This window comes from Microplitis mediator, chromosome 1, assembly GCF_029852145.1.
Source record: "Microplitis mediator isolate UGA2020A chromosome 1, iyMicMedi2.1, whole genome shotgun sequence".
Lineage (NCBI taxonomy): Eukaryota > Metazoa > Arthropoda > Insecta > Hymenoptera > Braconidae > Microplitis > Microplitis mediator.
Window position 1 is genome coordinate 21614549 of NC_079969.1, and position 23375 is coordinate 21637923.

At 29.3% G+C, this 23375-nt stretch overlaps 3 protein-coding genes across 4 annotated transcripts; 2 read left to right on the forward strand and 1 right to left on the reverse strand.

The window, feature by feature from the left end:
* Positions 1-1029: 1029 nt before the first annotated feature.
* On the reverse strand, positions 1030-10263 carry LOC130669434 (cGMP-dependent 3',5'-cyclic phosphodiesterase-like). Its single transcript, XM_057472350.1, has 10 exons — positions 9810-10263; positions 9284-9415; positions 7740-7987; positions 7562-7671; positions 7356-7495; positions 5367-5544; positions 4952-5133; positions 4560-4744; positions 3190-3742; positions 1030-1771 (listed from the first exon to the last, which is right to left on the reverse strand). The coding sequence occupies exons 1-10, from the start codon at positions 9912-9914 to the stop codon at positions 1430-1432; spliced, it is 2175 nt and encodes a 724-aa protein (XP_057328333.1). The 5' UTR covers positions 9915-10263; the 3' UTR covers positions 1030-1429.
* Positions 10264-13747: 3484 nt separating this feature from the next.
* On the forward strand, positions 13748-16697 carry LOC130665422 (serine/arginine-rich splicing factor 7). 2 transcript variants are annotated; one of them, XM_057465793.1, is made up of 4 exons: positions 13748-14000; positions 14218-14618; positions 15988-16173; positions 16355-16697. In XM_057465793.1, the coding sequence occupies exons 1-4, from the start codon at positions 13992-13994 to the stop codon at positions 16386-16388; spliced, it is 630 nt and encodes a 209-aa protein (XP_057321776.1). In that variant the 5' UTR covers positions 13748-13991; the 3' UTR covers positions 16389-16697. The 2 variants fall into 2 exon arrangements, with proteins under 2 accessions (XP_057321776.1, XP_057321786.1); XM_057465803.1 differs by having other exon boundaries at positions 13749-14000; positions 15988-16184.
* Positions 16698-17956: 1259 nt separating this feature from the next.
* Positions 17957-22505, forward strand: LOC130665416 (serine/threonine-protein phosphatase 6 regulatory ankyrin repeat subunit C-like). The gene is made up of 3 exons (XM_057465782.1): positions 17957-19881; positions 20169-20512; positions 21133-22505. The coding sequence occupies exons 1-3, from the start codon at positions 19136-19138 to the stop codon at positions 21693-21695; spliced, it is 1653 nt and encodes a 550-aa protein (XP_057321765.1). The 5' UTR covers positions 17957-19135; the 3' UTR covers positions 21696-22505.
* Positions 22506-23375: the final 870 nt, after the last annotated feature.

Below are 23375 nucleotides of genomic sequence, written 5' to 3' on the forward strand. Positions count from 1 at the left end.
TGTATAGAAATTGTATACAATTCTATATAATTGCAATATATAGAATTGTATATAATTATATAGAATTGTTTAATGTCAAGCTCTTAAAATCGATCAGAAGACTATTTTTTTTATGAGCATGACATTAAAATAAAAATAACTAGAAAACAATGCGGAATTCGAAAAAACTTTATGAGAAATAACTTCTAGGGAATAAAATTGTCTACAAAAAAGGTTCAATGATATTTTGTAATAGGTCTGATAGTTTCGCCGGAAAATCAAGAAAATCTCAAAATTTAATATGAATTCGACTTCAACCTCAAATAACTTTTGAACAAATAGATTCCTCAAAAAATGATAGGAATCTTTTTTTGTAGAGCATTCAATTCCCTACAAAACTATGCCTGCCAATTATTCCTATGACGCATCGTTAGCTACTTATAAAAATCAGAAGACGTAAAAAAAATTTTTTCCATGTTATTCATATGGGAAATAGAAAAGTGCAATGCGGACAATCTTAATATTAATATTAAGAGCTCTAATTTTTACAGGCGTCTTTTTTTATCTAAATGAAACTTTTGAACCTGTTTGGAAGAAAAAAAAAATTTGTTTGTTTTTTGAATCACCCTAATAATTATATATAGTCTATATATAATTGACATATAATATATACAATTGTATAAAATCTTTTTTTATCAGGGACTATAGGGCCATGTGTTGATCGAGCAATGGTACATCACAACTTTTAGTGAGCGACTATGGGTAAACTCAAAGATCATATTTAAAAAATTAATAATAATTAATTATCAACATTATTTTTAAAACTAAAATTTTATTCAAATACTCAAAACTATAAAAAATAACTAAAAAAAAATCATGGTTTTTCATTTTATTTAATCATTTATATTGGATGATTTAATCTCACTCCAATGAGAAGTGAGCGGGTATAGGGGCTTTCATCTTATATTTAAATAAAATGAGAAAAGAACTTAATGTATAATTTTGAGAAAAAACTATTTATTGAATTAATTTAGATTACATCGAAAAGTTTATTATTATTTTTATTATTGAAGAGAAAATAATAAAAATGAATACTTAAAAATTTAAATAAAATAATTTTTGAATCGACACTAATTAGAGTAATTTCTATTTTGTTAATAAATAATAATTTATAAAATGTAAAAGGCGCCAGCGCTCTGAAATTTATATTTTTGCACTATAATTTACTATAAACTATCAGTTAAAATTTTTCTATCACAACAGTAGCGATACTTTAAAATGTTTATTATTATTTATATTTTTATTAAACACAGTGTAGTCTTGATAAAAATAATAACTATCGAGTATTCTAAAGATCTAAAAATAGCAAGCACTTTAATTTATCACGCTAATAAAAAATATAATTTAAAATATATAATGTTGATATATACACATATATCATATATTTAATTTATGTCGGCACTGTTTGCGTACGGTAGGCAGTCAGAATTTCGTTTTCAATACTTTGATCCAATAGAATATCCATTCCTTTTATTCCCATTTCGCTGTATCTGTGAAATATTGGTATGGCAATGCGCCAAATTTCCCGGTTACGTTTTATTGCTTCAACAAGACAGTCGGCAGTTGTAAATAATGTCGATAAATTTTCAAATAAAGGCAAGACGAGATTTGTTATAAATTGTACTTGTAAATCCGGTATCGATGCTCTTTCACGATCCATCATTTCAATTGGTGCTGTACCCATACTTTTTTCTAAATCTCCCTGAGAAAAAAATTCGTCGTATATTTGCTCCTAAAATAAATATCAAAAATAATAAATTAACAATTTATATATTTAAATATCATTCCGGGTAAAAAAATTATATGTAATTATATATAATCATACAAAGGGAAGGAAGAGACAAAACGGGATATGTAAGGAAATAGTGAATTTTAGGGAACTCAAATACGTTAAATATTTTTTTTTAATGATATTCAAAGTGAATAGAAAAAATTTTCAGCTGCCGTTAAAAAAAAAAATAAATTTTTTCCGGGTAAAATGGAATACTTCCTAAAAAAGATGGAAAAAAAATTTTCTTTATGAAATTTTAGGAGTACCCCATTTTGCCCCTCCTTCCCCCAATTACTTGCATTAACGTTTTACATAGTTTTCAGGGATTAAAACGAAATTAAAGGGACTCTTTGCCTTTTAGAATGCATATATTTTATAGAAAATTAAAAAATTTAGACTCAAATTTAATACATTTCTTACACAGAAAAAGTAGATTTTTTGGCGTAAGAAAAACTGGGCACTTTAAAATAAAACCAAAAATGTTTATAAAGCTAGTGTTAAGTTCTGGCTTCAATTATATTTAAATATAAATTAAAAAAATTTTTTTTTGGCAATATACAAGAAAACGAAAAATTCTTTAACCGAGTAACTAAAGCAGAAAAGCGATTTCCGCGAACACCGTCGTGGCCCGTAGTCTAAACTCATGGCGAGGCATGAGACCCGGGCCTCGACGACGTTCTCTAGAGTAACCTGAGATGCGACGTTGGGTGATTTATAATTATATAATTTTTTTTGTACTGGATCTGCGGAGACAGAACAGGCAGTCAGCCGACGAACATCTAACGCCGCGGACCTCTGTCCGGTGACCGACTGACTTTGAATTTAATGTTTTATTTAAGAATGTACTTAAATTCATTTCAAATTTTGTATTATTTAAATTTAAGCCGTTAAAACAAAATTTAAAAATTATGAGAGTCGAACAGGAGTGACATCACAGGAGGTCTATAGATTTTCCAATGATGTCTACCTGGGAAATATTTAATTCTAATTTAATTAAATAATAAATAATATGAATTAATGTTTAGTCAGAATGTTACACTAGAAAAAATTTTTTGCGCCTCAAGAATATCTTGAGGGTAATTAAAAATTTTCTTGGGGCGAGTAAAAATTTTTTTTGTGTATAATTAAACATATAATTACATTAATTAGTAACTCTTTGCCTCTTAAAATGCATCTATTTTGTAGCTTATTTCTGTAAAATGGTATAATTATATATAATTGTATGTAATTATATACAATTAAATATAATTATATGCAATTACATATCATTAAATACAATTATATATAATTTATATACGATTATATATAAGAAAACATTATACATATTTATATATAATTTTTTTTACCCAGGATTTAATAAAATAATTAATAATATTTACAGCAGTTTTTTTCGATGTCCTCCAGTCTTTAGTTTGATCACTTAGATCACAGCAAGTCATGAACATGGCATGCAAAAGTTTTTGGTGAACAGGATCTTTAAAATTAAATCCTTTTTTAACCATTTCATCTTGTTCATCAATTGAACGAAAATGTGAAGCCAAATCAGTGGCAAGAATATTATTTCTAAGTAAATCTAAAGCCTCGCTGTATTCATCACTTGTAAGATTTTCAAAAATATTACAACCTTCAGTATTTAGAATGCACATTGATTGCGCTAAATGATGTCGCTCCATTACAGAACCTTCTGAACTGTAAAGACTCGCTAATACGGTACCACATTGGGTTTGGAATGAATTGTTGGTCCCTCGATGGTCAATATCATGGCACAAACCTGATACAAGAAATACTAATGACTGCAATCGTGTCATATAATTATTTTTAACAAGATTTAAATTTTTAATCATCAGATAGGCAAAGTGTGCGACGGAAAATGCATGGACCCAATTATGATACGGAGCATCTCTGTATCCTTTCTTCACATAAAGTATGAACCTAGTAATTTTTTATCATTATTATTAAGAAAATTATTGATTTATAATTTAGGAAAAATTTATCTTGAAGTTAGCAGACCATTAACAATTTTCGAATTTTTTTCAACAAATCATTGACAAGATAAATAATCTGAAAACGGTTTTTTCGCCAAAACTTGCCGCTGGTTTCAAGCTCGAAAAACTCTTCGAGCTCAAAAAACTGTTAGACCGAAAGAACAGACGATTCACTGAAAAAAGAAATAATTTTTGGCAATTGAAAGAGCTCACTAAGACTTAGAACTCACTAAATTTTGAGGCAAATCGAGCAAGTGGTTCATGAGTTATACGAAAAGAATCTAAAAAAAAATAACTTTTAATTTTTATTTTTCATATAACTCGTAAACTGCTGGATCGATCGACTTCAAAACCTATTCAGTTCCAAGTCTTGGTGACTTTTTTCGTTTGGCGCCAAAAACGCTTGGATCAGTTGATTCGTTCCGAAGATATCGTTGGACAAAAAAAGTTTACAAACACCCATACAAATACGGACGTCCATCTACAAATAGAATAATTTTCCAGGACCTCAAGACGTCAAGTTTTGATGAAAACTCGATTTTCTAAAATCGGACCGAAATCAATAACTTCCCTTTTTTCGAAAATTTTTAATTTTCATATCAAGAAGTTAAAAAAACTAAAAATATACACATGTAGAAAATTAAAAAAACTATAGACGCAATTTTAAAAAAAATGTTTTTTTATAATTTATCGTTTCAAAAAAAATCTAAAAATAGTTAGAGGTCCGCTAACTTCAGTATAAAAAAAAAAAAATTTTTAGATACCTCGCTAATGTTTTTCGTTTTATTCTCCACAGTGTAATAAGATCAAGTTCATCGAACATTTTTAAAACATAACAAGGTGTATGTTGATGAGGAATATTACGGGGCCTAAAGTGGAATTGATCAAAATCTTTGGGACTGTGATCATCTCGACAATTGAGTAATGCTTGAACGGCTTCTTCTTCGACCTATAAAAATAAGTGATCAATTAATATAAGAGTTTAAAAATAGCAATATATTTTCTCATGACATGACATTTAATTAATAACTCTAACAATACCTGCTGTAGTTATCGATTTGCGTGAGTAAACAATTGGTTATTTAATATCAATTATGACGTTTTAATTTTTATTACTTAATTACACGGATCAATAAAAAAAAATAATAGGACTTACTTTCATGTGGTACATCATCAGTTCGTTGCTTAATTTACTCCTTGCCTGAGAGTCTTGAATTTTTTTATAAATTATACTATGCATTATAGATATTCCACAGTAAATACTAAAAGCCGTTGCAACTTCTTCGTCACATACGTCGAAATAAAGTCCATTTGTTTTGTTACACAATTGAGCTACGCCTAAAAAATATTTAAAAATAAATAAATCTAATAAAATATTTGAATAAATAATTCAAATTTAAATTAAAATTTATTACACGCTCTATAAATATAAATATCATTAAATACTCAATAGCGTGACAGCAAAATAAACAAATGATAATCAATTTAACTAATTTACTTTTCAAAGTCATGCATTATCTATTTTTAGATATTAATTAAAATTTTAAAATAAAAATTTTTTTTTTACCAACCGATTATCTGATTTTCATCACGTATAGGAAAACATAATATATTTCTTGTTTTAAATCCTGTTACTTCATCGATTCCGCTATAAAATAATGGATGCTCATACGCGTTTCTTATATTTATTAATTTTCCTGAGGTTGCTACATGTCCGGCTATTCCTTGATCAAGAGCTATTCGCATTTCCTATGAAAAAAAAAATTATTTGTAACTATATTAAATATATCGCGTTACTAATTCCAAAAGGAAACATTTTTTACGCCCTTTTGTAGACTTATTTTATAGCTAAAAATTGGAAAAAAATTTTGAAAGCCAAAAGACATAGGGTAGAAGTAGCATTTGTGGCCACTGCTCTATTTTCGGACATTTAATAATTTGTTTCAATTACACTGTAAAAAAACGGGAGTGAGTTCGGAGTAATTATGGATTTCATTTAAATCCGAATTCACTCTGTAACTGAGTTCCGGAGTTTGAGGAAAAAAATCACTCCGCATACGGAGTAAATAGGGAGTTTGTTTTTCAGATGAGTGATTTCGGGATGATCTGGATTTTATTTAAATCCGCATTCACTCCGATCTGGAGTTTAAATATTAAAATCATTTCTTTTTAGGAGTGAATTTCACTTTGAGGGGATTAATTAAATACACAGTCATCCGCACCGCATCCACTTTGGATTTAATCCGCGTTCACTTCGCAAATTTTTTTACAGTGTAATAAAAAAGTATCAAATAAATTAATTACGCCACTGCGTGTTTTACGAATTATTTTATTTAAAACTTCCAAGTGACCAAAACTGGTCCTAAAGTGGCCAAAAACGGTACTTCTGCCCTATAGCTTAAATTATACGCCCATTCGACTTTCAAAATTTTTTACCAATTTTCAGCTTTAGAATAAATCTACAATATCACTAGCAATAAAAAAAAAACTATACACCATTTTGGAATTAGTGACACGATATTTGAATAATATTAAATATATTTCTTACTTCAAAACAGTTAAATATTAAATTTAAAAACTCCTGCATTGAAACTAAAGCACCAGCAATAAGACTGTCATTGATATGTAACATTTTTTTTTCTTATTTAATAAAATTTTTAAAAGCTACTGAAATTCTAAATAAAAATACACAATATTTATAGTCTGATAAAATGTAAATATTGAGTGAGTGTATATGTAATTTATTAAGGATGATAATCAACACGCGAATTGAAAGATTAATTTAAATCATACAATTTTTATTTTTACTATCAGCTGATGCTTGATAAAGTATCGATTGTATTAAGAAGAAAAATTGCTTTACTGAGAAATATTTATCGAGTGAAGAAGTTTTTGTTGATAATTATCACCAACATGTTTTTTTGTCTTTATAATTAATCGATATGATGCGACAAAGTTTTTGTTTTATGCGAATTATAAAATTTGTTGATCTATTTTTTTGAAGCCGCTGAAATAACCCGTGTAAAAAAAAATTTTTTAAAAGTTTGACATGTTGAATTTTGATAGTAAAATAAAAAGTTTACCTAGGATTTCATACGAGCGAATTTCAAATAACAAAAAAACGTTTTCAAAAACGTATTTTTACTACATTTTACCCTCGTTCCGAAAAAGTTCTCATTAAAAACCAATTGCCCCATAAAAATCAAAAAATAATAATAAAAAATTCAAAGTTTGAGGTTTTTGAACTTTTTCGAAACGAGGGTAAAATGTAGTAAAAATACATCTTGAAAATTATGTTTTAAAAAATTTTTTTTTTGACTCAAAATTCGCTCACATAAAATCCTAGATAAACTTTTTTTTTTTTACTACAAAAATTACAAAAGTTCCACTGGAAGTTGTAATCTAGAAGTTCCATACGTCTAACTTTTTTGGAACGAATTTTTTTTTTTCGACAGGAAGATCAATTTTTTTTTGTTAATTAATTTTTCTTATGGAAAACGAATAGTTAATTAAAATATCTGAAATTATAAATTTCACGTAAATAATTAAATAATAATTACATCTGTTGTTGAAATTCCATCAAAAACTTTGGCTACAAGTTCATGATGCTCATGGTCCAGTAAAAATAATGAACATCTCTCAGCCTTTGTCAACTTTCTTGCCTCGACCATTATTTCCCGTAACAAATCCGGCAAATCGCCTGAAAAATTATTTAAAAAAAAATAATTAAATTAAAATTAAAATACTTGAATTTATTTTTAGTCACCTAAATGAGTAAAAAGTTTCCTTGAAACAGTAAGTAGATCTTGACATTGAACTTTCAGCCGCGTCTCCTCTTGGCATCTTAAAGTATTCAACAGCAACCCCAAACAATATCTAGGATAATTAAGAGTCTAATTAGATGACAATTATTATCAAGTGAAAAAATAATATAAAAATATTACCGAAAACATTCTTCGACAATTTTAATACAAAGATCCTCAGCAGCCTCGTCATCAGGATAATTTATCAGGGTAACAACTAACGCAATATACTGCTCACTAGGATGTTCAATAGGAATACTGAGTAATTTATCAGGTACCAGTTCACTGACAGAGTTTAAATGTTGTAATAATTCTTGGTCCAGTTCTGTACAGTTAACTTTCAATGACTTTCGTGTTTTAATAACGCGATGTAATACGTGATCGCTTGCCTGACAATCACAATAATTTATTATATTTTAGTTAATTCAACAATCTTTTTATTTTTTATTAATTAATTCATTAAATATATGAACTTAACGATTGAAATAAAACTGACTTGAAATCATTGATACATAAAATTTAAACAAACAAAAAAATAAGTATGTTAAATATGCCCTATCAAAAAATTGCATGGGAACCCATTGGAATCCATATAGAAAAGTGTGGATTTATGTAAGAATTCATAGGAATTAATATAGGAGTGTATAGATTTATATAAGAATCCATGTAGGATACCATGGGTATCTGGATTCCCATATGGGAAATCCACATAGAAAACTAGATACCTGGATTCCCATGTAGAAGCGACATAGGAATTTTGACAAATGAATTTTTTTGTGGGAAATTCATACAGGAATCTGGATTCCTATATAAATAATTTCTATAGAATCCGGAGTATCTGGATTTCTGTCTATCGTCTATTGATACGAGCCTATGAATTTATGCTGAAGTTCTATAGGAAATCATATGGGAATCCATCCGAAATCACCATGTGAGAACCCGTATAGAAATCTAGGCTGGATTCCCATATGGATTTTTTTGATAGGGTAATTGTAGGGTAAAAATATTTTCATGGTACTAGCATTGAAATTTAAAGTTTCGGTGTCTCTACAGCGAGTTGAAACAAGTTAATTTCAGTCCAATGCCGCGAATTAACATTAACAAACGCGTAAATTGTGAATGCCTTCAGTCAGCGGGCAGAAACAAACTTGTTTTGTCCCTTGGGAACAAACTAATCATGTTTCTGCCCGCTGACTGAAGGCTTTCGCAATTTAAACTCTGATACTTGTCATTTGTTTAATACTAATTTCGGACCATTAATTTTATTTACGTAAATGACAGTTCTGACTGTGATTAAGTCTTATAAAAATTAATGGGAATAATAAATAGTATTTATAGTTTTTGCTTAACTATAAATTTCAAATGACAATTTTCGCTTATGCTAGTAGTTGGTCTTAAATTGACTTGTTTCTTACTGGCTGCTGACACTGAAACTTTGAGTTCCAATGCAGGTAATCATGAAAAATATTGTGTGTAACTCAGGATGAAACACGATTTCAGACTGTGGGTGATGTCAGCCAACTTCACCCTGCTCTGAAATCGTTTTGTTTCATCCCTCGTCACACAATATACTATTTAAAAAAATATAAATCTTATATTAAACTATTAAAGTCTTGAGAATCAATAAAAAAATATTGAACTATTTAAATTTACGCTAAATAAAACATGATTTTTAAGATGATTACGTTTGATTGGTTTATAGGAATTCTTAATCCTCTGTCAAGTATTTTTCCACCCACAACATGAATAACCATTTCCTCCGATTCTGGTAAAATAGGCGCAAGAAATGATATATTTGCTCCAGATTTTGATTCAATCTATAAAAATAAAAATAATATTTTTCTTATCAGCAATAAAAATAATTTATTTATTGAATTTAAATAAGATTCGAATTTATTAAATATAATTCACTCAAGTCAATAAAGTAAACAAATAAATTACTTACGCTTATAAATATGTTATCTATTTTTATTACGTAATTCATTGTTTTATTTTTCATTGATTTACAAGAGTAATAATAATAAATCAATCAAGTTAACTTTGGTAAAAAAAATAAAAAAATAAAATTTAATCATTTGAATTAAAGCCAAATGTCATTTTGTTAAATCGACACGTGATTCAATGATGATCATAAATGTTATATAATAAATAACTAAGCTAATTATTATTATTAGTACTACAGTTTAATTTATAAAAAATAAAATAACTTACATATTTATTTAAATTTTTCTGCATAATACTGCAAGGCAAGTCAGCAAGATCTTCAATGAGAGAAAGCATTTTTTCAGGTGTCGTTGATTCCAATTGCAACGTCATTTTAATTATTTATTTATTTAAATTTTAAAGTTACGTTGTTATTAATTAATAATTTACTATTTATTGCTCCTCATTATTCGAATATTTCACTTAAAATCACACAGAAATAATAATTATTGTTATTATTTATGAAAAACATTTGAAGTTTTTTCGAATCCAAATTTATTTTGGCAATTCATACTCAATTACTCTTGGTCATTTTATTTTAAATGTAATAATATTATTTAATTAAACTTTGTTTTTTATTTTTTATTATTTTATTTAATTATTTACTAGAATATAAGTAATGAATCCAAATTTTGTATCCATTTACTCCGAAATCTTCCACGATCAGAGGATTACTGACCCCGGATAAAAAGGCAAATAAAAACAAACAATTCCGTACGTATATTTATGTATATATACACATATATATGTGTATGTGAGTGTAACTATCGATTAATCGAGACATTTATTTCGATTCCTTGAATTTATAAACCGAAAGGCGCATGCGCGCACATCTAAAATTTAAGAGTTTAAATTTTAATTTATATTACAATTTTATAAATTTTTTTTTATATATTTATATAACTATGTAATTAATAGTAATTACAGCTCATTTTTTTAATATGAAAACTATGAATTTAAATATTTTTAAAAGTCATAAAATTTTTTATTCATTTCAAACTACAAATCAGAAAAAAATGAGTGGAATTGTAGCAGACATACGATAATTTTTTAATTACATATAAAAAAATTAAATAATCAAAACAATAAAATTAAAAAAAATTCGTATACTGAATTTTGAATTTTCTAAATACGCATTTTTTTATTTTAGTTTTCAAACATTTTAATTTATTATTTTAAAGTTTTAAAAATTGTTAGATTTACTATCATCACAAAAAATCGTTTATGTAACAATAATTTTTATATATTTTTAAATAAATCGATAAATTGATACATTTATTAAAAATTATTATATAATTCATTATAAGTTGTAATTAATGAGTATTAATTTAAATGCATAACAATAAAAATAAAAAAATATATCGTAGGAGTAATTACTGAAAGATTTGAATTATAAATTAATGATAGAATAAACTAATAATTAATTCAGAAATATGAACCCTAATTACTTAGATTAAGTAATAATTTATTCGTTATTTTGAATAAATAAATTTAATGACAGCATAAAAAGTGTATTTTTTATTGCTCGTCTTCACGCACAGGGTCCGACTGTCAGTCCTCTCTATTTATTCCTTAATATAAAATAAAATGATTGTAAAACAAATAATTCAAATTTCATTAACTACATAGATGATTGATTAAACTAATTATTTTAAATCCTTCTAATTATTATTTTAATGAAGTCAAATAAGGCCGGCTAGTTTTTCGCTACAAATCTACTAATCGTTTATTAAAAAATTTAATTATTTGAATATCCATACACAAACTTTTTAATGTTTTTGTTTGTGACAAATAAATTTATATATATAATATTTGTATAGTGGACTAATTTTGAAAGAAACTGGATAGTTTACTTTCCAAAGTAACACAGAGGCAACTTTAAGATGTCATGAGGATATTGTTTAAAACGACAAAACAAAGTTTATTTTGTCTCAAAGCCAAGTTTTCTTGAATAAATAAGACGTACAGATGTTGGTCCTAGGAGTCATAAAAAATTTGTCTTCTTTTTTCCCGTCCGAAAAATTACGTTTCAATTAAAAAATCCTTAAGATGACTTATTAGTAAATTACTTTTTTTCGTTACTTGTGCCAAGTTTTTTAAGCAGATATTTATTTGGTGACATAAATCTCTGATTATTTTGTCAACATTTTGGTGCCTTGTCGATAGGTCAAAATACAGTCTAAAAACTGCTATTTTATAGATGTCACAAAACCAAGTGTTACTTCGATTCTATCAGTTCTCCTGCAATATTATCGCCAATTATACCATCATCTATCTGTACCCCAACCAGCCCTGCCGTTTTTGCTTCAACCTTATCAGCGAATCAATTGAAAACTTTCTGTTCGAATGTTCTTATCTCACAAAACCATGGACAAGACATCTTCGGGTGTCACCAGATTCGAACCTGAAAATGAATTTATTGCTGATACTTGATGACTTCTCGTCGGCTAGTTCAAAGACACTCTACGATTTTCTTAAAGAGAGCCTAGCGTTAATCAACCTCGGCGTGTAGATTTGCATGTACATTCTTTTAGCTACAGTTATATAAATTTTTTTTTTTTTTTCATTTACAGTTCATTTACGTAATTATAGAATCTCTCTGTTAGTGTATTAAGGATTAATATATCCTTAAATCATTTAAATTATTTTATTTATTTATTTGGCTATAAAGTCTAAGCTTCTTGCAGCCATCCATTTAAAATACAATATAATATAATAGTATAATACAAGATAGTATAAAATTATCATTCAATATCATTCATTACAATATCATCAAATTAGCTAGTAATACTTAAAAAATGTTCAAAACACGATACATGGAATTCTTTCAATGTTAATTTATTTGTACAATTCGGCTGCTCAATTTCAAAACAAGGTAAGGGACAAATTTTTCAAAATCGATTTTTTAGTATTTCTAGTTCCAGTGGAGTCTAGTGGACATGATTCAATACATTTTCCAAAAATTTTATTTTTCTCAGTTACTGTGTTTTGAAATTGGGCAGCCGAATTGACTGGTAGGTTATGCTATGCCCTTACTGCACGTACAATAAACGAATTATCATATTTAGCACTACGACAATTTTGAAATGCTGATAAATCTTGTCGTAAATCATCTCTTCGCAGTTTTGGCTGTAAAATATAAATAAATAAATAAAGATGTCTTTGAAAAGGACAAGACAAATTTTTTTTTGCCTCAAAGCCAAGTTTTTTTATATAAATATGACATAAAGATGTTGGTCCTAAGAGTCATAGGAAATTTGTGATCTTTTTTACCATTATTTGTAATTTACTTTTTGTTATCGCTTGTATTAAGTCTTTTATGCAAAAATTTATTCGACGGCATAAATTTCTGATCGCTTTGTCAACATTTTGGTGCCTTATTGATAGGTAAAAAAACAGTCTCAAAACTGCTATCTTGTAGATGCCACAAACCCAAGTGTGCTACTTGGGTAAATTGAATGGCTTCTGCAAAAAGAATAATATTAAATTGTTTTTGTAAATAGGTCACAAAAATTCCCATATTTCTTTACGATGAATTTTTTATTTCCTCAGAGAGCTCTTCAGGGTTTATATAGAGAGTAAATACAAGTTTTTTGTTAATACCCTGCAGATAAATTGCTATGAATAATTCATTTTAGTCAATTTCTTACTTTTTTCATTACAACCGTAATTGACTCATGAAATATTTACAATTTACTTTAAAATATTTTTATTAAACTTAAAAAATATATTTATTTATAAAAGTTTATATTTAAAAAATAATTTTACGTCATAAAAAAAAAGTATTTTATTCAAATCCATTACAAATTTAAATCAATTAAAATTAATTCAATAATTATTCAAAATAAAAAAAATATTTTGGGCAAGTTTCCAATTGCGGTAATTTAAATTTTTGTCAATAAAAATAAATAAATTTATGAGCAAAAAAAAGTATGAAACAAAAAAAATAATTAATTACTTGTTCAATATAACTCATATGATCTAAATTATAAACATATGACAGTCATATTATTGATTGAAGCCCATAAAAAAATTTTGACTCCTATTGGTCATCAGAGAGCGCGGGAAATTCAAACGCCAATAGAAACCGTCGATCGATAGCGACATCCGGTTTAGAGAAAGTTTGTTGTCGCTTCCGTCGCTGGTGGTAAACGCAAAGACGCCATTTTGTTAAATAAGCCGACGGAAAAGGCCGGAGAGTGGACACTAAAGCGGAAACTCATTAACTGCACAAGCACGCAATAGAAACGCAAACGCTCATCACGGATGCGTGTGTCCATTAAACAAAATTTTTAAAAATCAATACAAGTGAATAATATTTAACAATAGATATATTAGTGGTATTTTTTAATACAATTATTTTAACTACGTAACATATGCGCCAGTGAGCGTATATTTTAAAGCATCACAATGAGTCAAGTAAGTAAAAAAATTAATTAACTAAACCCCAGCCATCGTATCAGCGTAATTTTTTTTTTTTAATTTCCATCATATATTGGAGTAACTTTCGTTAAATAAAATCAATAAAATTTAATCTATGAAAATTTACGCAACTCGGTGACGTCAAAACTAAAAACTGATAAAAAAAAATACAAATTTCTTAAAAATTAATTTAAAAATTTAATTTTTTTACCAGATGTCACGTTACCCATCCGACTGTAAAGTCTACGTCGGTGATTTGGGAAGCAACGCAACAAAACAAGACCTCGAGGATGCTTTCTCATACTACGGACCCCTGAGAAACGTGTGGGTAGCAAGAAACCCACCTGGTTTTGCATTCGTCGAGTTCGAAGACGCCCGAGATGCTGATGACGCCGTTCGTGGTCTTGATGGCCGGACAATCTGCGGTCGGCGAGCCAGAGTTGAACGTTCCAATGGTAAACGTCTGATGCGAGATCGTGGATCCCGTCGTGGTGGCGGCGGAGGTGGTGGCGGTGGAGGCAGACCATTCCATCCAGAAGACCGGTGTTACGAGTGCGGGGAACGTGGTCATTATGCCCGTGACTGTCCCAAACACAGGGGCGGCCGCAAACGCAGGTATGTTTAATTTTTATCTCATCCACCGGGTAGACTTTATTTATTTTATTCCTTAAAAATTCATTAATCCATCCGATGGCCAGATATTTATAATTAAATTATTTATTTAACCAAATAAAATTCATTAATTAAATGCAAGTCTTTAATTTATGATATCTGGACATTTTAGTTTTACTAATTTCATTCATCATTTGCATTTTCTTTTGTTTCGGGTGATTAAATTGCTTAAGGCAATTGGAAAAAAATAGTTAATTATTCATGTAAGTTAACTGATAAATATTTAAATATTAAAAAAACAATTGGTGAGTAAATGACTGTGAAGAAGTCAAAAGAAAAAATGAAATCAATTGTTTGGAGTATTTGTTGCCGATGTAATCCTCCCCGTTATTTATAGGAGATGCGGCTGAGCAGGCATACGCATGTGTGCAATGCAATCGCAACCGAGATACTCGCGAGATTCGCCGTTGGGGTTCACTTTGTGACACACACACACTGCGTAGATTACAGCGTAGAGCACCTACCTACCTACTATTGGGGTTTCCTACTGCACGTCTGCAGGGCCAAGAGAAAGCCAAAATAAACAGACACATGACGACTGACGGGGGTGGCTAGTGTGTCGTCTTCGCTAGCGCACTTCAATACTTCCATCAAAAATATAATTAATAATAATAATAATAATAATTAATATAACCACTGAACATCATCCATGACAGATAAGAGAGTTCGCGGCACACTGGCACCTTCTTATGAGTTACTCACTGTGTTCCTTCCTTTTTGCTTGCGAAATCAAGGAGTCAAAATCAATAAACGAGATCAATAATAAACAAAAAAATACAAAAATAATAATAATAAACAATCTAGCTCCTTCGTCATCGTCTTGGTCGTCTTGGTCGTCCCATCTAGCTACTCTGCCTTCATTCATCTGACCCTCGCGTGAATTCACCTACATAAGTCTGCTTGTCTCTGCTCTTCTCCCCACATTCTGGTTATTGCCATCGCGTGTACTTCTGCTGCCTGCGAATTAGTCTGCCATCAATTAATGGTATAAAAATATTTATGACGAAAAAAAAAAAAAATCAGGGTTGGCTACTTTGTACTGTAAGCTCAGTACATTATTTTATTTATTTATAATTATTTATTTAGTTTTTTTAAATTATTTATTAACTTACTGTTAATTAACAAATTAACCCTTCAAGTTTACGGCTAAAGTCTGCCAGAAGAAAATATTTCATATAAAATAGTATATATATATATATAAATGTATATTCAATATATATTATTTATTATATATTGCAACTCGTAGACAGCGAGGGAACAATTTTTTAAAATAATTAATAAATAGTTATATCAATGTTTATATTTATTTTAGGTCATTTTCACGATCGCGCTCGCGATCACGCAGCAAGCGCTCTAGATCCCGCTCATCATCACGCAGCAGATCACGTAGCCGCAGTGGCAGACGTGCCAAGTCGGCCAGCAAGGGCAGATCTGAATCTAAAGATCGTAGCCCACCGCGCCGATCACGCTCACGATCGGCATCCAGATCTCGCAGCAGGTAAACTAATGGTAAATATTAAACAAGTGGTTCTCCAAATGCCTTTGCTATTTTTAAATAAAATGACATCATCGGAGAACCATTTTTATTATTTTTTTAATTTATTTTCATTACTATTGACACATACTTACAATTAAGACAATCTATTTTTAATATATTCAATTATTTTTTATTTTTTTAGGAAAGCTAATGGTGACCGTAACGGAAAGTTTTGAGTTATACAATTTCATAATAAGGATCTCAAGCTTTTAATGTTACTAATAATTATTTACTTAACAATATAATTTTTAGTTTTATGTGTTTTATTGTCATGTAAACTATGCCTTTATTTAGTAGGCGATTCTGGAACAATACTAAAAGGTAATTGTTCATAATTTTTCTCGTAATTACTTTCACTTCAGTAAGTATACACTGAAGAATATATATATATATATACACATATACATGCATATATTGAATGTGTGTTAGACTAAATAAGTAAACATTTAATTAAATAAAAATTAAAAATACACTTTGATACAATATTTATTATCTTATATCTAATTTATATATTTAAATACCCTTGAACCTTTATTTATATTTATTATTAATTATAATGTTTAGTTTTAGTTGATAAGCTGGTAGTTTTTATTTTTTTTAAATGAAATAATAGTATATTGTGTGACAAGGGATGAAACAATGACTTCAGACCAGGGTAAAGTTGGCAGAAGGTACACACAATATTTTTCATGATTACCTGCATTGGAACTTGAAGTTTCATTGTCAGCAGTCAGTCAGAAACAAGTTAATTTAAGACCAATTGTGTTATCAACTATTGGCGTATGCGTAAATTCTCATTTGAAATTAATAGTTAAGCAGAAACTATAAATACTATTTATTATTCGCATTAATTTTTATAAAACTTAATCACAGTCAGAACTGTCATTTACGTAAATAAAATCAATGCTCTGAAATTACTATTGAACAAATGACAATTATCAGAGTTTAAATCACGAAAGCCTTCAGTCAGCGTGCAGAAACATGATTAGTTTGTTCCTAAGGGACAAAACAAGTTTGTTTCTGCCCACTTACTAAAGGCATTCGCAATTTACGCATTTGCTAATATTAATTCGCAGCATTTGAATGAAATTGACTGGCAGTAGAGACACTGAAACTTAAAGTTTCGATGTTGGTACCATGAAATAGTAAATTAGGTGACAAAGGATAAAAGTAAGACATACCAAGCCGTGTGTATGAACACGCGAATCGGGACTTCTTTTGTGGTGTGTAGACAATTTTCACCAGACTTGTACCTGGAAGTTTAAATTTGTGCCTCTGTTTGTGGGAAGAATGACACATGCGCTAATTTTTATCAGTTGGTTTCTCATAAAAGAAAAGAATGACTTTCTTCCTTCTACACAGGACAGGAATTTAAACTTTCAGTGCAGGTATGGTGAAATTAATGTTTCTGCCTGCTGAATAAGGACATTCGTAATTTAAACTCTGATACTTATCATAGTTAGGACAATAGTAATTTAAGACCGTTAATTTTTTTTACGTAAATGACAGTTCTAACTGTGATTAATTTTTATGAAAATTAGTGAGAATAATAAATAGTATTTATAGTTTCTGCTTAACTATAAATTTCAAATGACAATTTTCGCTTACGCTAGTAGTTGGTCTTAAATTAACTTGTTTCTTACTGGTTGCTGACACTGAAACTTTAAGTTCCAATGCAGGTAATCATGAAAAATATTGTGTGACTCAGGATGAAACACGATTTCAGACTGCAGGTGATGTCAGCTGACTTCACCCTGCTCTGAAATCGTTTTGTTTCATCCCTTGTCACACAATATACTATATTATTTACACTAATTTTTATAAAACATTCATCAAGTCACAAGACATTAGCAATTTACGCGCTTGCTAATCTTTGTTCGCAGCATTGAACCGAAATTAGCTGAGTTCCAGACACTAAAACTCGAAGTTTCGATGCTGTTACCATGAAAAATAAATGAACAGATGTCGAGTTTGTTTTTATATCTATCGATAAGTATCTGAATGATCTGTACGATAAACTTGTTAAGTTTAAAATCACCGTCTGTAAAATCTAAAGTAGTAAAATATTTATGGATACATTGCGTAAAACATAAATACTCGGTGGGGTGTCTTGTAGTTTCTTCCAGACTTGTTACTCGTACAGTATTTAGTTTATTTTTATAAAATTAAAAATGTTTTTATTTTTTTTTTTATTTTTTCGTCCACGTCTCAGTTTGTTAGTTCGCTCATTCTGTACTGTAGTTAAGTAGCGAGTGTATTTGTACAGAAAACGCAAACATTCCATAGTTGCCGGCGCCAATGGTGACTGCATGGCTCCAAGTTGTCGTGGGAGTGGAGAGAAAGAGGGGTCTGACAAGATCACCACCACGACGAGCAAGACTAAGACCAAGAAGGAGGTGTAAAAATGAAAAAATAAAAAAGGGGAATGAATTTAAAGAGAAGAAAGAGACTGAGAAGAGGAAGTAGAAGAAGTTGAGCCGGTTAGAGCACTGGAATCGAGAGCTCATTCGCTTTTGGAGCACATTCGCCTGTTGCTCCGTTTACGTGCTCGTATACTTGCTTTTAAATTATTTTATCTTTACTTAAAACTTCAGCGTCGTGTATATTTTTTTTTTTTTTTCATTTATTTTTATTAGAGTGAATCATTCATAGATCCAAGATCTAGATCTAGGGTATCGCTAACTTTGATAAATCACTTGCGTTAATAATTAACTATTATTTACAATAAATTACTTTGATGACAAGGCGTTAAAATTTCTTTTTATTCAAGTGACGGCAAGTTGCTGAATAAATATAAGAAGAAATAAAAGTTTGGGCCACTTAAGAGGGTCACGCTTTATTCAAGTGTTTGGTGGCTTGTACAGTAAAGTGGTGATTATTTATAATTATTATTATTTTGCAAGAACTAGTTCTAAGTACAACAATGACGTGTGCGGATGAAACACTTTTGTGTGAAAAAAAAATCAACATAAATTCAAACAACTCGACATTTTTTGAAGTCAAAAAAAATGATTTAGATGATGAATTGATTGGAAAAAGTGATGATAAAATATATCCATTAGCGGAAATTACAAATCCATGTACAAGACAACTTGAAATATATCTCGAGTCTCGCGGAATCCGGACGTGGGATGAGCATGAGTACACGTGCATCGGAGAAGCAGCGTCATCGAGCAGCTTAGAAAGCACCAGCCATGAGTTAATAAGCGAGGGAAACTCATCCGGTTATAATTCATCGGGTATTGATGATAAAAGTAAACGTGATTCAGATTCAATTTCAACTTCTAGTAGAAGTGATTCTGGTGAAATGAATTGCGTTAGTTCGCAGAGTATCAAACTTCCTGCTGGTGCTTTTGAATCTACTTTAATAAATAATAATAATAATACAGTAAATGATATTGAAAATTCAATAAAACAAGTGAAGCTCAATGATGTAGAGTTGAAAAGAACAAAACGTAAAATAGCAGCCAGCAAAAAATTTACGCGAAAAGAAATAGATTATGAAGAAATTTCAATGTTTCATGAGGCAGTTAGATCGGGCGATGCTAAAAAAGTTGAAGAATTAGCAGCATATGGGTCAATTAATGATCTTGATGAGCCTGATTGGAATGTATCTGGTGATCCGCCGCTTCTTGTTGCTGCTACTAATCATTATTTGCCTGTTCTTAGGTAAGTGACCCATGTATTTGTACTTAATTTATTATTTTATACTTACACTGTCAAAAATTTTGAGTAATTACGGATTTTAATTCACTTCGTCACTCGGAGTTCTGGAGTTTTAAAAACAATCACTCCGCAAATGGAGTAAATAGGGATTGTTTTATGGGCGAAGTGATTTTGGAGTGGTCTGGATTTTATTTAAATCCGGATTTACTCAACGTTCAGTCCGCAAATTTTTTACAGTGTACGGTAAATGGTAAATAAATAAAATACTTAAATGTCTTTGTCGTCCCCAGTGTTTTATTGGCAAGCGGATGCGATGCAGGAGCACGTTCGCCCCGAGGTGAAACCGCATTACATCGAGCAATACTTAATGGAGGACCTGGTAATGTAAAGCCGTTTGTTAAAGAGTTATTGGAGAACGGATGTTCGCCGAGTGTTAAAGAAGCTGGAGGTGGTTTGACAGCACTTCACATTCTTGCACGACAGCTAGCACATATGCAGCCATCAAGAAGTCTTCATTATAACTTTGAAGAAGCACTAGAGACACTTTCGATTCTTGCTAAAGCTGGTGCTGTCAATGATAAAGACCATCAAGGACGTACTGCGCTACATATTTTAGCTTCATCAACAATACTTGGTATTATTCATTTACATAAACATCAACTTTGTTTGTTTTTTTACCATCAATATTTTAATTTAAGGCCATTCTCAGAAAGTGCCCCCCGCTTTTTATAAATATTCAATTACTCGATGGTCATAACCGTGATACAAATTTTATTAATTAATTAATTTGAAAAAAATTAAAACCTTAATTGAAAAAAAGACTCGCCGAGAAATAGAATTTTTAAAAAATTATTTACAGTTAATATCAATTGGAAGTTGAACGAAATTTGGTAAATAAATTTCAGTAAAATCATGTCAATTTTATAATTTGAATTTTCAAATTTTGTAGGCTGAAATTTATGTAACAAATGTCGCTTAACTCCTAATTAATATCAACCGTAAGTAATTTTTTTAAAATTCTATATCTTGGCTAGTCCTTTTTTCAATTAAGGTTTTAATTTTTTTATCACGATGAGAGTTGAGTAATTGCATATTTTCAAAAAGTGGGTGGCACTGTCTGAGAATGCTCTTAAGTCATCAATTTTTTTTTATTTAAAAAAATTTATCAGTACTAATCATTTACAAAATTTTTTTGTAACTAAAAATTATAAGGGAAAATTAAAAAACAATAATTTTTTTTTGTAAATTTTACAGATAATAATAATAGGAAAGAAATAGAATTATTGGTTAAAATATTATTAGAAGCTGGAGCAGATCCAACTTTAAAAAATGATCGTGGTGAAACGCCGCTTCATGAATCATTAGAGTACGGGGCTTTGAATACCGCAGATGTATTGATGCCACATACACCTACTAGAATAATATCACGTTATGGTGAGACTCCGCTCCACATTGCGGCAAGGAAAAATCTCACTGAAGTTGTGAGTAAATTGTTGAAAAATGGCGAGGATCCAAGTATACAAGATGCCAGTGGCAATACTTGTTTGCATTTAGCATCGGCTCGAGGTTTCCATCAAATAGTATCATTAATAGTGACCTCGCCACTAGCACAACTGGAAAAAGTTAACGACGAAGGTCTTACTGCGCTACAAGTTGCTGCTGAAAGTGGTTTTGTTAATGCGGTTAAATTATTACTTAAAGCTGGTGCTGATCCAGTGGTGCTAATTACTAGTAATTCTTCATTGCTCCGTCGTCATCCTGATATTACGATAATTATTAATCACGAATTGACGAAACGTCGTCAGCTTGCTACTTAAATTTATTTTTTATTAAATGAAAATTATTATCGTATATTACTTACAGTAAATTTTTGTTATATTTTATATATTGTGATATTAATAAAAAAAAATCTACTTACTTTCGGTATAAATTTAATTAGGAATAATGTTAATTGTACGATTTTTAAATAAATTAAATTAATAAAATGCATTGACTTTTTTTTTATCGTAATTTTTTTATATTATAGGGCGGAAGATTTTGTCGGCTTTTTTCATTTTATGAAGTTCACTGGAAAAAATTATAGTTTGGAGTTTTATTTAAAGACTTCCCTACAAGTTTTAAGTCATTAAAAAATTTTTTAGAGGTCGCTCAAGAATTTTTAAACTTTCAAAAATCAACGAAATCAAATTTTTAATTTTTTGTTCCTCACTAATTCAATATTTTCTATATAAATCCTAAAGAAATATATCTAAATTTTAGCTAAAAATAGTAGTATTTAAAGGTCGCTTAATATTTTTGAAAATATTAGAACAATTTGGTCTTGTCTGTAATAAACCGGGTTTAAGATCATACAGGTTGTTGAGTACAACTCAATCATCAAAAAGCTATGTGCACTATGGACCAAGGAACAGGATAGCGAATGCAGTCAACGATTATTAGGCTTCCATAATTTTTTTTGGTGATTCTTCATCATGCTTTTCAACAAAAATAAAAAATATTGTACTGCGTTACTAATATAAAATAGTATATTATATTATATTCTTTTTCTGTGCAGTTTTTGATTAAACACTACTTTTGTAATAGTTAAATAAGATGTATAAAGCCGATTGACATAAATAAATAAATTTACCGAATTACCTTAGACTATTTTGCTTTGTCATTTTCTATACACAGAAAAAAACAATTTCTTAGCGCAAGAATTTTTTTCTATTCTCAAAAAATTTTTTCTTGCTCCAAGTTTTTGTTTTCAGTTTATAATGCAGAAAATTTATTTGGCGAGTCAAAATTTTTGCGACAAGATATCTTTTTTTTCTGTATACAAATAAATAAATACGAGCAACCTGCAGTCATTAAGTGACTGTCCAAATATCACTACTACATTTAAAATACGCAGAAAAAATAGGATTTCTTGCCGCAAAAAATTTTAATCTGCACCAAGAAATTTTATGCATTATCAATTAAATACAAAAATTGTCTTAGGGCAAGAAAAGATTTTTTTGGTCAAGAAATAATTCCTTGTACCAAGTAATTTTTTCTAGTTCTAAATAAATTTTTGTTTTCAATACACAATATAAAAAATTTCTTGGGGTAAGTAAAAATTTTCTTTAGGCGAGTAAAGATTTCTTGTGTCAATGAATCCTTTTTTTTTTCTATGCACACTTTTTTGGCTTTGAGAAGCTTCCTAAAACCAAAAGGGAGTATAAAAATCTGTCATTTTGGAATAAGTAACGCGATATAAATAATATAGCCATATATTCAGTGACATTCAGTCATATTTAGTGACAGAATAATTAAAGTATTAATTTATTTAAAGAAAATAAATACGATCGTCTTTTTTCTCGCGTAATTTAAATGTAATTCAAATGATATAGATAAATCTATTTATCTCGATACTTGACAATTAAAAAGAGTTTAAATTATGAAAGGGCACAAATTCAAGTCAAGACCTATCTAATGATACCAATTTCAATAACATTAACTAATTCTATTATATAGAT

What these genes read in the sequence shown, in the direction of transcription:
- LOC130669434 (XM_057472350.1), bottom strand. Translation starts at nt 9,914, where the DNA reads ATGACGTTGCAATTGGAATCAACGACACCTGAAAAAATGCTTTCTCTC. An exon ending in ATTGTCGAAGAATGTTTTCG is followed by an intron (nt 7,672 to 7,739) that starts GTAATATTTTTA and finishes TAATTATCCTAG; the next exon opens with ATATTGTTTGGGGTTGCTGT. An exon ending in TGATGATGTACCACATGAAA is followed by an intron (nt 4,745 to 4,951) that starts GTAAGTCCTATT and finishes TTATTTTTATAG; the next exon opens with GTCGAAGAAGAAGCCGTTCA.
- LOC130665422 (XM_057465793.1), top strand. An exon ending in AGGGGCGGCCGCAAACGCAG is followed by an intron (nt 14,619 to 15,987) that starts GTATGTTTAATT and finishes TATTTATTTTAG; the next exon opens with GTCATTTTCACGATCGCGCT. An exon ending in GCATCCAGATCTCGCAGCAG is followed by an intron (nt 16,174 to 16,354) that starts GTAAACTAATGG and finishes TTATTTTTTTAG; the next exon opens with GAAAGCTAATGGTGACCGTA.
- LOC130665416 (XM_057465782.1), top strand. Translation starts at nt 19,136, where the DNA reads ATGACGTGTGCGGATGAAACACTTTTGTGTGAAAAAAAAATCAACATA. An exon ending in CATTATTTGCCTGTTCTTAG is followed by an intron (nt 19,882 to 20,168) that starts GTAAGTGACCCA and finishes TGTCGTCCCCAG; the next exon opens with TGTTTTATTGGCAAGCGGAT. An exon ending in AGCTTCATCAACAATACTTG is followed by an intron (nt 20,513 to 21,132) that starts GTATTATTCATT and finishes TAAATTTTACAG; the next exon opens with ATAATAATAATAGGAAAGAA.